The 14,158-nt window shown below is 47.6% G+C and overlaps 1 protein-coding gene across 5 annotated transcripts in view; it reads left to right on the top strand.

Annotated features, from left to right (window-relative positions):
- The window catches only part of SPO11 (SPO11 initiator of meiotic double strand breaks), a 137,623-nt gene extending 125,444 nt beyond the window's left edge, over positions 1-12,179 (top strand). For 4 of the 5 annotated variants that reach the window (XM_077253140.1, XM_077253142.1, XM_077253141.1 and 1 more), the window contains 3 exons: positions 11,198-11,274; positions 11,359-11,470; positions 11,550-12,179. In XM_077253140.1, coding sequence (XP_077109255.1) covers positions 11,198-11,274; positions 11,359-11,470; positions 11,550-11,669 — 309 coding nt within the window. In that variant the 3' untranslated portion in view covers positions 11,670-12,179. Of the gene's footprint in view, positions 1-11,197; positions 11,275-11,358; positions 11,475-11,549 lie in introns of all 5 variants that reach the window. The other variant, XM_077253144.1, reaches the window with a different exon arrangement.
- Positions 12,180-14,158: the final 1,979 nt, after the last annotated feature.

Genomic DNA, 14,158 nt, shown 5'->3' with positions numbered 1-14,158 from the left:
TAGATAGGAGAATTTGGTAATGTTGACCTCTATTGCAGACAATGCACCCAGAAGCAGATTATACCATAGCGATGCATTGTGTATAACAATGTATTTTTATGGTCCCTGAATACTGAGGTGAAGAAAAATATATATTTTTTTGTTCCTATAAATTTAGTAAAAATAAAAAGCAATTATAAAAATGTCTTTTTTTTTTCTCTGAGTCTCCCTAAGCCTCAAACCCACAACCTTAACATTACAGACAAGCACTTAAGCTGCTGAGCCAGGGCCGGCATCAGCACCCGGCATACCAGGGCAAATGTTGGGGCCCTGAGCAGGCAGGGGGACCCACTCACTGTCGGGGACATCAGCGTGCTATGGGGATCTTGTGCGTGTGCCAGTGCAACACCCCACATAACCGGTTATTGCAGTGATGTTGCCTTCCTTTCGTGGAGGGCGATATCATGCTTGGAGGCAATGGAGTTTATTTTATCAGGTAAGGCACCCACATACAACACATTCCAAATCCAGGCCAAGAGGGGGAGCTCAGGACCCGGATTCAGGGGAGCTTCCCTCAAATATGGATATATGCAGGGCCGGACTGGCCATCGGGCAGTTCTGGCAAATGCCAGAAGGGCCGGTGGCAGTAGTGGGCCGCTCGAGTGTGCCGCTGTCGGCACACTCCCCCCACTGTCGGCACACTCCCGGCCCCGCATTCAACAATACCGGCGTCATAGACGCCGGTACAGTTGAATGCAATGATGGAGGAGAGAGCGTCTGCTGACGCTCCCTCTCCCATCATTCCCCACTCTGCCTGCCGCTGACACTGCAGGTGCGCGATGACGTCATATCATCGCGCACCTGCTGTGTGACCGGGCGGGCAGATTGCAGCTGCTGAGACCGGAGCCAGGAGCAGCACGGGGCAAGAGGAAAGGTGAGTAGAGTGTTTTTTTTTAATTATTATTATATATCAATGACTGAGTGATAACTGGATTGTGGGGCTATTGGGGGGGCTGTATTACATTCTATGGGGCTGTGCTGCATTATATTGTATGGTGGCTGTGCTGCATTACATTCTATGGGGCTGTGCTGCATTACATTCTAAGGGGCTGTGCTGTTTACATTCTATGGGGCTGTGCTGCATTACATTCTATGGGGATGTGCTGCATTACATTCTAAGGGGGGCTGGCTGCATTACATTCTATGGGGACTGGCTGCATTACATTCTATGGGGGCTGTGCTGCATTACATTCTATAGGGCTGTGCTGCATTACATTCTATGGGGGCTGTGCTGCATTATATTGTACGGGGGCTGTGCTGCATTACATTCTATGGGGCCGTGCTGCATTATAGTGTATGGGGGCTGTGCTGAATTATATTGTATGGTGGCTGTGCTGCATTACATTCTATGGGGCTGTGCTGCATTATATTGTATGGTGGCTGTGCTGCATTACATTCTATGGGGACTGGCTGCATTACATTCTATGGGGGCTGGACTGCATTACATTCTATGGGGGCTCTGTTGTATTAAATTCTATGGGGGCTGTGCTGTATTACATTCTATGGGGTTGTGCTGCATTACATTCTATGGGGGCTGTGCTGCATTACATTCTATGGGGGCTGTGCTGCATTACATTCTATGTGGCTGTGCTGCATTATAGTGTATGGGGGCTGTGCTGAATTATATTGTATGGTGGCTGTGCTGCATTACATTCTATGGGGCTGTGCTGCATTATATTGTATGGTGGCTGTACTGCATTACATTCTATGGGGACTGGCTGCATTACATTCTATGGGGGCTGGACTGCATTACATTCTATGGGGGCTCTGTTGTATTAAATTCTATGGGGGCTGTGCTGTATTACATTCTATGGGGTTGTGCTGCATTACATTCTATGGGGGCTGTGCTGCATTACATTCTATGGGGGCTGTGCTGCATTACATTCTATGTGGCTGTGCTGCATTATAGTGTATGGGGGCTGTGCTGCATTATATTGTATGGTGGCGGGGCTGCATTACATTCTATGGGGCTGTGCTGCATTATATTGTATGGTGGCTGTGCTGCATTACATTCTATGGGGACTGGCTGCATTACATTCTATGGGGTCTGGCTGCATTACATTCTATGGGGTCTGGCTGCATTACATTCTATGGTGGCTGGCTGCATTACATTCTATGGGGACTGGCTGCATTACATTCTATGGGGGCTGGCTGCATTACATTCTATGGGGGCTGGACTGCATTACATTCTATGGGGGCTTTGTTGTATTAAATTCTATGGGGGCTGTGCTGCATTACATTCTATGGGGCTGTGCTGTATTACATTATATGGGGGCTGTGCTGCATTACATTCTATGGGGGCTGTGCTGTATTACATTCTATGGGGACTGTGCTGTATTACATTCTATGGGGGCTGTGCTGTATTACATTCTATGGGGGATGGCTGTAATGCTGGATACAGCTGTGATTATATGTTATATAGTCGTGTTACACTCCCCTCACTTTTTGTAACCTACAAGTGTACAAAGAAATTATACAGTCACCATGTGACAAATGGGCTTGTGTGACCTCAAATGCCAGGGCTGAATTTTAGTCCCAGTCCGGCCCTGGATATATGTCCTGGTCTGGAGGAGGAGTTAGACAGTTGGTCCAGGGAGACCAAGGAGTGCAGACGTCTAGGAGAGACGCAGAGCTGACAGAGAGACTTTACAACTTGTGTCCTCCACTTATTCATCAGCATTCACCACCTTGCCACACACCTTGGGAGCCCTGGGGACCCTGATTCACCTGTGGGAAGCGTTACCATCATTGCTGCAATAACATCCCCCAGAGGACCCCAGTAAAGCAGCCTCGGTCCCCACTGACCGAACACCACAGGTGGCGTCACGACAAACTTTATACAAAAACCCCTTTAAAGACCTTCCCCTTTAATTGGGTGCCCAGGGCCACGGACCGGGTCGCAGCCACCGTGACATCCCCTTTAAGACCGGACCCGGTACCGAGTACCCCGCTGCCCTGGTAGGGCACGTCAACTTGGCATCACGAACAGGATAGACCGACCCATTGAAATGGGTTCTGTGCGCCATGGATTATAATGGACTGTGTAAAATTGTTAATGGCCGCCATTGCTGCACCACGAGGCGGATAAAGAAGGAAGAAGATGTGTTGCTATGGGTGGAGTTCAAGAACTGTCGCAAAAGCTGGATCCACCACCTATAGAGACTGTAATACCAATAAAACCTGCCCGTCACCAGGACGGATCCGCCCCCGGGTATGGCTGGTGGGAAAGTGCGGGAGGCACAGCCTAGAAAGCCCTGGAAGTGTGATGGAGAAAGACACAGGAAAGTGTGGCAGCAGCATGGCTGCACGCTACCTGGTAAAGACATTGGCGGACAGCTGTGGAGAGCCTTCAAAATCTACTGACAGCTGTGGAGATGTCCCCGGTCCGCAGCGGCATGAAACCTCGGACCTGAAACCCACTTTGGACCCAAAGCTCCTCACGGCCGAGATGGAAGAGCTGGCCCAACGACTTCTTCGGACCCAGATGACAGTGGTGGCCGCCTGGAAAGAGTCCCTGGTCCGGAGAACTGCAGCGCCCCAGAGTCCAGGTCGTTGCAGTACTGACGCTCCGCCACTAAGGGGAGTGATGGTACGTCTGATGGCACTTAAGGAGTTCACCTGACCAGGTATCACAGTCACACATTACACTTCACATTCTGGCCTCCAGGGGGAGCAAAGGGTTCTATGTATTAGGCCACTCCTCACAATCTGGTAAAACTGGGGGTTGGATAGGAAGTTAGGCAGAAGCTGACTGGGTTTGATCCAGGCGACATCCTGTGGCAGAGCGTGTTTCAGGGGAAGATTCAGGGGGGTCCCTGTCAGGGGTGGGATCCTGACAGTGGCCTAGCGAAAAGGACAGAACGTTACAGAGCAGCGCCTGCACCCGTTGCGGTGGCATCCTAAGAAAGGACACGAAGCGAGGTTTATTGTGGAGAAGTGAGAAACGAGATCACAGCACAAAGGAGAATAGAACCAGTAGGAGTTGTGCCTTAAGATCGTGGCAACATCCTACTGAGGCGCGTAGCCGGTGGCCGGAACGCCGAGGAAGTATTGGGCTCCAGGCATTACTTCAAACAGCTGCAGGACAGTTAATTATAGGTTGGCTGTCTCACCTAAATCACCTAACAAGACATAGGAGGCAATTGTGGGAGAGGGGCATCTCTAGGGTCCCAGAATAAATCCAGGCCTACCCATCATACGGGTGCGTCCTAGCCATATCATCTGGGGGACGGAGAAAGAACATCAGAACAGATACGAGTTGTGAGAAAGAACATCAGAAACAGACAAAACAGTTGTGAGGACTATCCCATGGTGCTCAGCAGGGAGGTACTACAACACACAGGCGCTAGAAGGTAGGCACTGATTTCCACCTGCAAAGGAAACTCTGGATGTGCCTTCGGACCGGCCGGTCTCACCCAGCCCTGTTAGCAGTGCTCTGGATTGTGGATTCTGAAGCCTTCAGTAAAGAGGTAAAGAGACTGCAACCCTGTGTCCTCGTTATTCATCGCGACTTGCACCACGCACCATCATCACACCTTTCATTGGACGCCCCTTAGCAGGGTCACAGACCGGGTCTAGCCACCGTGACAACCCCAGGACCGAGACAGAGAGGCCCGGTACCGAGTACCCCGCGGCCCTGCGTGTGGGGGCGCTCCAGAATGACGACCACCCGGCCGCAACGACAGTACTTACCAGCCGCGCTCCCAGCCCCAGCGGAGCCTTTACCTTTGACCTCGGTGGAGCCGGAAAGCAATGCATGCCTGGAAAAGGTGACAACGCCGACAGAGAACCTGGACCTCGCACCTGTAACCCCGACAGCCGGAAAGTAAGATCCTGCTGGAAAGTGAGGCCCTGCTGGAAAATGAGACGATACCAATGGAGATGACAACGCCACTGCAAGTGGACAGCAAACCCAGGCTACACAGACCTCTGATGATGAACAATTTCTAAATGAGTCACCAGTTGTGACATCTGCCAAAAGACTTCCCCAGTCAGGAAGCTGTACACCCCAGGACCTGACCTGGAAGAAACAGAATTAAAGAGACATTCACCTGCGTAAAAGTGATGCTGTGAATATGTTATGTTTATGTTTTTTTTTGTATGGACAATTGATACCTGAACACTGTTCTATAAATAGTTTGGCACTTGTTCTGGTGCCCCCTATTCTTTGATATTGCCACGTGCTGGTAGCGTGAGCAGGACTGCATATATATGTACCCGTTTTGCTTTTCCGGACTGGAGCAAAACTGCATGGCGCAGCGGAGATCAGGACTGGTCAATGCGTCTTGCTACCCTAAAGTTTGCACTTTTACCCCTTTAAAGACCTTCCCCTTTAATTGGGCGCCCAGGGCCACAGACCGGGTCGCAGCCACCGTGACATCCCCTTTAAGACCGAACCCGGTACCGAGTACCCCGCTGCCCTGGTAGGGCGCGCCACCAGTTTCAACACTCGCGAGTGGGCCCCCCCGCCGCTTGCTCAGGGCCCCAGAACTTGCGTTACTTACCTCTCCATGCTACACCACTGCGGTGTCTTCCGCGTCTTCTGACTGTGACGTTCAGGTCAGAGGGCGCGATGGCGTCCTGTCTCTGCGCCTTGTGCCTGAGCAGCCACAGTGCAGAGAGCCGGAAGACGGCGACACTGAGGAAAGAAGAAAAAAAGGAAAGCTGACAGCACTCACTTGTTGGGGCGTTCGTTCAAAGTCCAGGGAACCTTCCAGGACAATCAGATAACCAAAATAGTAAAACAACAGCACTCCATCCAGGTGTAGTAGTTCAAAAAGACAAGTTTATTTTGCCATAATAGAGCAACGTTTCGACCGAGTAGTTCTTTTTGAAAAATGATGCTGAGGCATTCTTTCTGTTGCTTTTTTTCTGCAGGCGTCCTCAGCACACAACGCGATAACAATTTTCTCTGATTATGGTGTGTTTGCTGCATTTCTTTTATGCCTTTTCACACTTATTTGATGTGATTTTGGTGCAGTAATGAAGCACAGTTTTTTAATGTTTTTTTAATACTACAGAAAAGCTTTGATAGTACACTCAAAAATGCAACTGTGTTTTTTTCATGCTTATTTTTCTTCCAGAATATGCCTATAGAGAAACAATGCACCAAACTTCAGAGTCCAGTAGCATCTTCAGACGACAGAGGATGGAGATTTCATGGAATGACATCCACTTTGCTTCGAAATTTAGAACTTGTGCACATGTACAGTAGTGTAAATGCTGCAGATTTTCTACTGCTTTTTTTGCTCAAATATTTAGTTGTTTAACTTTCCAAGCAAAGTGGATGTGATTTAATGAGAACTGCACCCCCTCTGGTCTTAAGACGCTGCTGAACTGTGCGATTTTGGTGCTTTTTTTTCTCTTTTTTCTATTTGGAGCCTAAAAAAATGCATTTAAAGAACTGCAGTTACTTTTTTAAGTGCAGAATTAAAGCTTTTCTGTACTATAAAAAACACATTAAAAACACAACTTCACATCTGCACCATAAAATGTGTCAAAAAAGGGGAAGAAGATTGTTATTGTGTAGTTTGGTGCAGACATCTACAGAAAACAAAACAGTATTTTTGCAACGTGTGAAAAAAATCAGATGTTATGTAGTGATGCTACATAAAGATGAGAAAGTTCTGGCGGCTTCGACTGTGAATGAAGGAACAAAAATTAAATCTAAAGATCCCAACTAGAGATAATAGGAGGCACAGATGACATCTCGCTACCTCTGGCTAATGAAAAGCCGCACTGGGGACCCCGGAAGGTTAGAGATTCGCGGCCTCCGGTTAAGCTGCAAGGTTCTTGCAGGTGACTTGCACACTGGACCGGAGGCCTGTGAATCTGAAGCGCCCACTAGGACCCTGGGGTACTCGGGCCGGGTCCACTGGTAATTAAAGGGGTAGTCATGGTGACAGCGACCCGGTCCGTGGCCCTGGGGGTCCAAGTTAAAAGGAAGGTCTTTAAAGGGGTTGTTTTAAATAAAGAATGTTTGTTACGCCACCTGTGGTATTCGGTCAGGGATGACCGACGCTGCTAAAAGAGGTCCACTGGGGATGATGTTATTTCAGCAATAATGGTGTGGCTTCCCACAGGTGAAGCTTAGTTCACAGGGCTCCAGGTGGATAAAGATGGTAGATGGTGTGGTGCCAGAAAGAAGTAGAGGACACAAGGTTGCAGTCTCGTTACCTTTTACTGGTAGTATGCAGCCACAGTCCAGGATACCGGTAACAGATGATGGTGTGGTCCAGCCAGCCTGGAAGCGATTTGGAGTCCCCTTAGCCAGGTGGGGTTGGAAGCCTTCCTTACTGCGCTGTAGTGTGCGTCCCTTGCTACCTGAGGCTTCACACAAGGTCCTCTCTCTCTGTCCTATATGTAGGACAGTGCCCGCATGGCAGGCAACTCAAACCTTTTTACAGGTGTCTCTACTTGTGGTGACTCTGGGTTCTATATGCTGCTGTGCCTTCGGGTGTGGTTGTGGACAGGTGACCTGAAATCCCCTGCCCTCCAGTTTCTGCTGTAGGGCATACAGTCCCACACAGCCTCAGACTCCCGGTGTCCAGTTCCTGTGCTTCAGCATGGAGGGAGCCCAGTCACAGCTCCCCTCCAGCTCCTCACTTCTCCTGTGCTTCTTTTCCCCTCACACGTTCCTACAGACTCAACTCTGTCTGACTCCTCCACTCCGGTCAGGAGCTGCAGAACCTCGTGTCTGCACGGCTCCAGCTCTCCTCTCAACTGCCTCTCCGACTAACCCCTAAATCATCCTCCAGCCAGAATATCTAAGGAAGCTCCCCTGAAACCGGGTCTAGAGCTCCCCTTTCTGGCCTGGAATCAGAACATGTTGCATGTATGTGCTACCTGTTAGAGGGATCCTTGTCGTTTCAGGCATGGAATTACCCTCCCCGAAAGGAAGGCAACAACACTGTAACAACCGGCTTCCTGGGGTGTTACAAATCCATACGCTCATTTCTTAGTCCAAAACTGTCCCAGATACAGCGGACAGTCCCGTATTTGGGTCTACACCCTGTAGTCTCGAGCATCTGCTAAATTTCCCTCACTACCAGGGCCCCTCTGACATCTCCTCCTGCCAAGGTAGAAAGAAATGGTAAATGGGCGTGGATTCTGGTGTGACCAAAATTTGGAGCATAGTGGATCAATCGTGCTTTAATCCAATATGGCACCAATGTGTAATCCAATATGGCACACCATTTGGTCTCTAAGGCAAAATTCCTTCCAGGAATTATTACTTACAGAGGGAGGCTTGTCCCTAATAACACATTGGCTAATTATAACATTTGCTCTTGCTAATGAGTCGCCCGCCAGGGCCGCGGGGTACCCGGTACCGGGTCCGGTGTTCACAGGGGGATGTCACGGTGGCGGCGACCTGGTCCGTGGCCCTGGGTGCCCATGTAAAAGGGGAAAGTCTTTAAAGGGGTTTGGTGAATAGAGTTTGTTCATGACGCCACCTGTGGTACTGGGTCAGTGGGGACCGACGCTGCTTTAAAGCTGGGTTCACACTTCGTTATGGGCGGCATAACGCGGTGTAACATAGTCCGTTAACGCCGCCATTAATTCCTATGTCGGACGCATCGCTAGCACACGCTTACAATGGGCGTGCACTAGCGATGTGCCATCATTGAGTGACGGACCCTGGGACGCGGGCTGCAGAGTTTCCGGGTCCGTCACTGCTAGCGCAGATAGAGCATCTGCTAGCTCTATCTGCGCTAGCGCGATGACAAATTGGCACTTGCGTTAACAGCAGACCGTTAACACATGTGTTGAACGGGCTGCTGTTAACGCAATGTGAACCTAGCCTAAGGAGTCCTCTGGGGTGATGTTATGGCAGCTAGATGGTATAACTTCCCACAGGTGAAGTATGACCCCAGGGCTCCCGGTGTGTAGATGGAAGATGGTGAATGGCGCAGTAAAGAACTAGGACACAGGTTTGCAGTCTCTTTACCTGGTTTACTGAAGACTTCAGGCAGCCACAGTCCAGGGTACCAGATCACAAGATAGGCAGAGTCCGGCTGGCTTGGAGGCAAGTTGGGAGTCTCCTTATCCAGGTGGAGTTAAAAGCCTTCCTCTAGCGTGGTGGTGTTGTAGTCCCTTACTGCCTATGGCTTCTGATAAGGTCCTCACAGTTCTCTCTGTTCCCCATATAGGATAGGACACAAACCCGTATAGCTGGTGACTCAAGCCTTTTTACAGGATCTCTATCATGACCTGGGCTCTATGTGTCACTGTGCCTCCTAGGTATTGAGGCGGACAGGTAACTTGCAGTTCAGCTGACCTGCCAGTCTCTGCTGTAAGTCTTAGAGTCCCTTACGTTGTGGATAAACTTGGCACACACGTGGTCAAATGAAAGTGAGATTTAATTGAAAGAGAGTACATACAATATTGACGTTTCGGTCTCAGATTAGACCTTCATCAATGTACCTCTCAGAGTATTTCACAGATTGACGTTCTAATCGGAGATTAATCCCTCTGCTTGTGGCTGGTACAGCTATAAATAGCAGGCTACACTTGGTGCCGGTGCTGTGCTATGCGGACGCGGCATCCACCACTCGTTCAATTAAATCTCACTTTCATTTGACCACGTGTGTGCCAAGTTTATCCACAACATAAGTACGGTTTGGGCACCTACTTGTGCACCACAATTTATAGTAGTGCCTACGGCTATCTTCCACGTATTAGAGTCCCTTACAACCTCGGTGTTCCGGCTACCAGTTATCTGCGCCTCAGAGAGAGGCCGCCCATTCGCAGCTGGTCTCCCCTGATATCACTCTCCTGTGCTTCGCTCTCCTACACGCTCGCTGCAATCTGTTTTGCTTTCGGTATTATCTCTGTCCAGGAGCTGAAGCACTTTCTCATGGCTGCACGGCTCCTCATACGTTCTTCCTGCCTCAGACTGCTCCAGTCTGCTCTCTGGCACTATTTTACTAACTTTCCCTCCAAACCACAATATATATAGGGGAGTTACCTAGGAATAGGATTAAAAGCTCCTCCTTGTGGCCTGGAGTGTGAACATGTTGCATGTTTGTGTTTACCTGGTGAGAGTTATCCTTCCTTGCCTCCAAGCGTAACATCACTCTCCCTGTGAGGAAAGCAATGTCACTGTGACGACCAGGACCCTGAGGCGCCACACTAACAAAACAATTGTCCCGTAATTACGTATATTGTAGCAGGAAGAATAAACTGTACTGGAATGAAGGGCAAAATGTGGAGGAAAATGCAGCCAACTATGTGGCAAAGCTGAGTTTGTTCCAAAGTTGAAAGAACACCAGCAGGGCTAGAATGGCAGACACTTTCAGAGACTGGTCGTACAACATCCTTTTAGCTCCATCAATCCCTATATGAGAGGTGAACGTGCCCGACAAGGTAGGAACCGCTATATGCACAAAACAACCAATCCCCTACAGAATCCGTAAAGTATTGTCTGGTACAGGAGGTTCTGCAAGAACCATACAGTAAAGCCCATAGTGTATAAGTACAGAACTTCCTCATTATTAGAGATCCTCCAATAAAATGATCATACAGGTATCACCAACATAAATAATATAGAAGTAATATAAATTAAAACAACATTTTTGTGTAGCAAGATATGGTCGTAAAAACAGTCAAACTAAGATGAATGGTCAAAAATGTTTATGCGAATAATCAACTCCTGGAATTAATGGTCAGATGACCTGACTTTTTTCAAGAACATTTGTGGGGTCCTCACTCTGGAGTGTACAGACGTGGGTATGTGGACGAGAATTTGTCTGACTAGTAATTTGGTATGCAGAAAATATAAATTATTTGAAAAATAAAACCCTAGTATTTGTAAGATGTGTGGTAGGTCTCAAAACGGGGAGATTCAAAGGTCTTGTTGGGATGATTTAAATGGGCATATGGGGCAATAGTATTGGGAATCACTCCTACCACGCTTCCTACAAACCGATCATATTTTTGGGGAATAACTCGTCATCAGTATAAAGGTATATTCATACGTGGCAGACTTGTAGCAGAAATTTCAACTTTTGGATTTCTGGGACAGTCATAGCAAATTCTGCAAGAATTCTGCCTCAGTGGTTCTCGTCTCTCCTCCAGGCATGCAGAGCCCTTCTCGTGCCCGTTTCTTAGGAGGATCTGTATTCATCATGTGAGATTTATTTACTTTTCCTCCTTTTAGTCAATGTCCTTCGAGGCTCATAATTTAACAGTCCCGTCTATCGCTTGGCTCGGCCTGCTGCCATCTGACATAGAGAGGTGGGAAATAACCAGATAAGTATGTAATGATGGTATTGACAATGCATCAATGAGAAGCATTACAGAGAGCCTGCCGTGTTTTAGGTTGCACGTCCCTTCAGAGGCTCTGATTCCATTATCTGCACTGGACCAGAGGAAGCTGCTGAGTTTACAGAAGAGGCCGTACCTTTCCTGCCAGCCGCTATGGAAGCAAGAAGTGTGTGAGCAAATATAACATTCAGAGCAATGATGATTTATAGTGAAAATTATCTTAAATTGAATTTTTATTTTTGCAGCTTGATATCATGACTTCGAGGAAAATGAAAGCAGAAATCCAAGCTCTGACATCTCTCTCCCCGACATTTCTCACTAATGTTTACCTACCCAACAAGCTGGAGTATGGAGGATGGATCTAAGTAGGGTCTGAGGGTGCTGATGGATCTCAGTGTCTCCCCGACATGGAGACTTATTCTAGTTGTTAAAGTTTCATGTTTTGCGGTTTGAAATGTAATAAATATTAGCTCCTTAGTCACTACACACCTCATTGCTCCCAATAATGCTCTTTACAGTTAGTTTCCAGTTTAACCCTTTAATGACACAGCTTTTTCGGGAACATTAGGACGCAGCCCAATTTTTCAAATCTGATTCGTCACTTTATGTGTTAATAACTTTCTAATGCTCTAACTTATCCAAGTGATTATGAGTTTGTTTGTTTTTCGGGAGCGTGTAGGTGACATATTGTACTTTATAATCACAAGTAAATTTACGTTGAAATATTTTCTGTTGAGTATTAAGAAAATGAAAATGACTAATTTTCCAAATGTTCAGGAAATTTCACATTTTTTTTATTTTTCTGTCGGCAAATTATTCCAAATCGCATTCAGAAAGCTTACTAACCCTTGATGTGTTTCACATGAATAAAAGAAAAGTGCAATTAAAAAAATGAAAAATTACATTTTCTTCCTTTAAAATATTGATTAAACCCCATCATTTTTCAGATCCAAAAGGAGAAAATGGACTCCACAATTGTCATGCAGTTTTATTTTGAACATGGCAATACCCCACATATGGTTGGACACTACTGTTTGGGCACACAGCATGGCTCTGATTGGAAGGTGCTCGCTTTGAAGTTTGTAATGCAACTTTAGCTGGAATAGATTGCCAACAACATGTCAGATTTGCAGAACTCCTGAGATATCAACATGGCAGAACCACCTCACATGTTACCCAATTTTTTTACATTACATCCCTTAAGGAATCCATCTTAGGGTTGTGATGAGAGAGTTTCAGGCTTCGCAGAATTTTAGAAGATTGGGTAATGAAAATGAAAAATGGTGCCCCCCCAAGTTTCGCCCCCATATGAGCTGAACCCCTAGCTACTCCTCTGGAGCTGTGCATATAATATTTACCGTTGGGCTGTGCCTGTATATATACTTTGTACTGGGGAGTACATAACAGGGGCGGGCTGGGCCGAGGCAGGGAGGCAAATGCCCCCCGGCCACTCGCCCAGCAGCTGTACAGGGCTGGCCGCCTGATGACCGCTCACAGAAAACTGCGTGCGGCCGTGTCTGCTGTGCAGTACTGTACTATGATGTGGCAGGCAGCAGGGTTGCGTCTAGATCGGAGTTGATTTTTTGTGATTCTCATTTTAGCCACTCCGATCTAGACGACTGGACTGAAAGAGGCTCCGCCCCTTCTGTTGACATCATTCCCTCAAAAAATCAACTCCAATCTAGTCGCTACCCTGTGGTGACGGGAATCTGGATGAGGTCAGTATAAACTTCATTTTTTTTATATGAACTGACTGTGGGGCCATCATACTATATATGTGGAGAGAAACTGGAGCATACTACTACAGATACGGGGGGAGCTAGGGCCATCATAATATATATATGGCGGAACTGGGGCCATCATGCTATATGGGGGGAACTGGGGTCATCCTTCTATTTATATGGGGGAATCCTACTATATATATGGAGGGACTGAGGCCATCGTACTATATATATATATGGAGAGAACTGGGTCCATCATACTTTCTATTGGGGAGAACTGGGGTCATCATACTATATATGGGGAAACTTGGGCCATCCTGCTATATATCTGGGGAGAACTGGGGCAATAATCATACTATATATGGGGAGAACTGGGGTCATCATACTACATATATGGGGAAACTTGGGCCATCCTCCTATATATCTGGGGAGAACTGGGTCCATCATACTTTCTATTGGGGAGAACTGGGGTCATCATACTATATATATATGGGGGAACTTGGGCCATCCTCCTATATATCTGGGGAGAACTGGGTCCATCATACTTTCTATTGGGGAGAACTGGGGCCATCATACTTTCTATTGGGGAGAACTGGGGCCATCATACTATATATATGGGGGAACTTGGGCCATCCTACTATATATTTGGGGAGAACTGGGGCAATCATACTATATATGGGGAGAACTGGATCCATCATACTTTCTATTGGAGAGAACGGGAGTCATCGTACTATATATATATTGTAGGGGTTGTACTCGCTCAGGTGCGACGGGTGACACTCAGGAGACACGTTTCCTTAAAAGTTCACAGGTTTATTGCTCCATAAACCACATTGCAACAGGAACAACAGGTACACATTCTTACGTCAGACAGGTGATTCCTCAATGTCCATAGTAGAGCTCCGCTCTCTCAGGTCTGTGGGCACACAGACTGTGCTATGTCCAGCACGTAGGCTCTCCTGCCTAAATATGGTCTCTGTGTGCTGTTCAGGACGTCTGTCCCCACGTGAAACCGTCCAACACACAGGCCACTCTGCAGTGTCCAACCAGGACACACGGAAGTGTATCCACCCTGACAGACTCCCACACACTCACACCATGTGCTACACGCACCTCCTTTACATAGGTGTAAC

This window comes from Ranitomeya variabilis, chromosome 4 (genome assembly GCF_051348905.1).
Source record: "Ranitomeya variabilis isolate aRanVar5 chromosome 4, aRanVar5.hap1, whole genome shotgun sequence".
NCBI classification, from domain to species: Eukaryota; Metazoa; Chordata; class Amphibia; order Anura; family Dendrobatidae; genus Ranitomeya; species Ranitomeya variabilis.
Note: the sequence above shows the minus strand (reverse complement) of the source record. Positions and strands in the feature narration are given on the sequence as shown.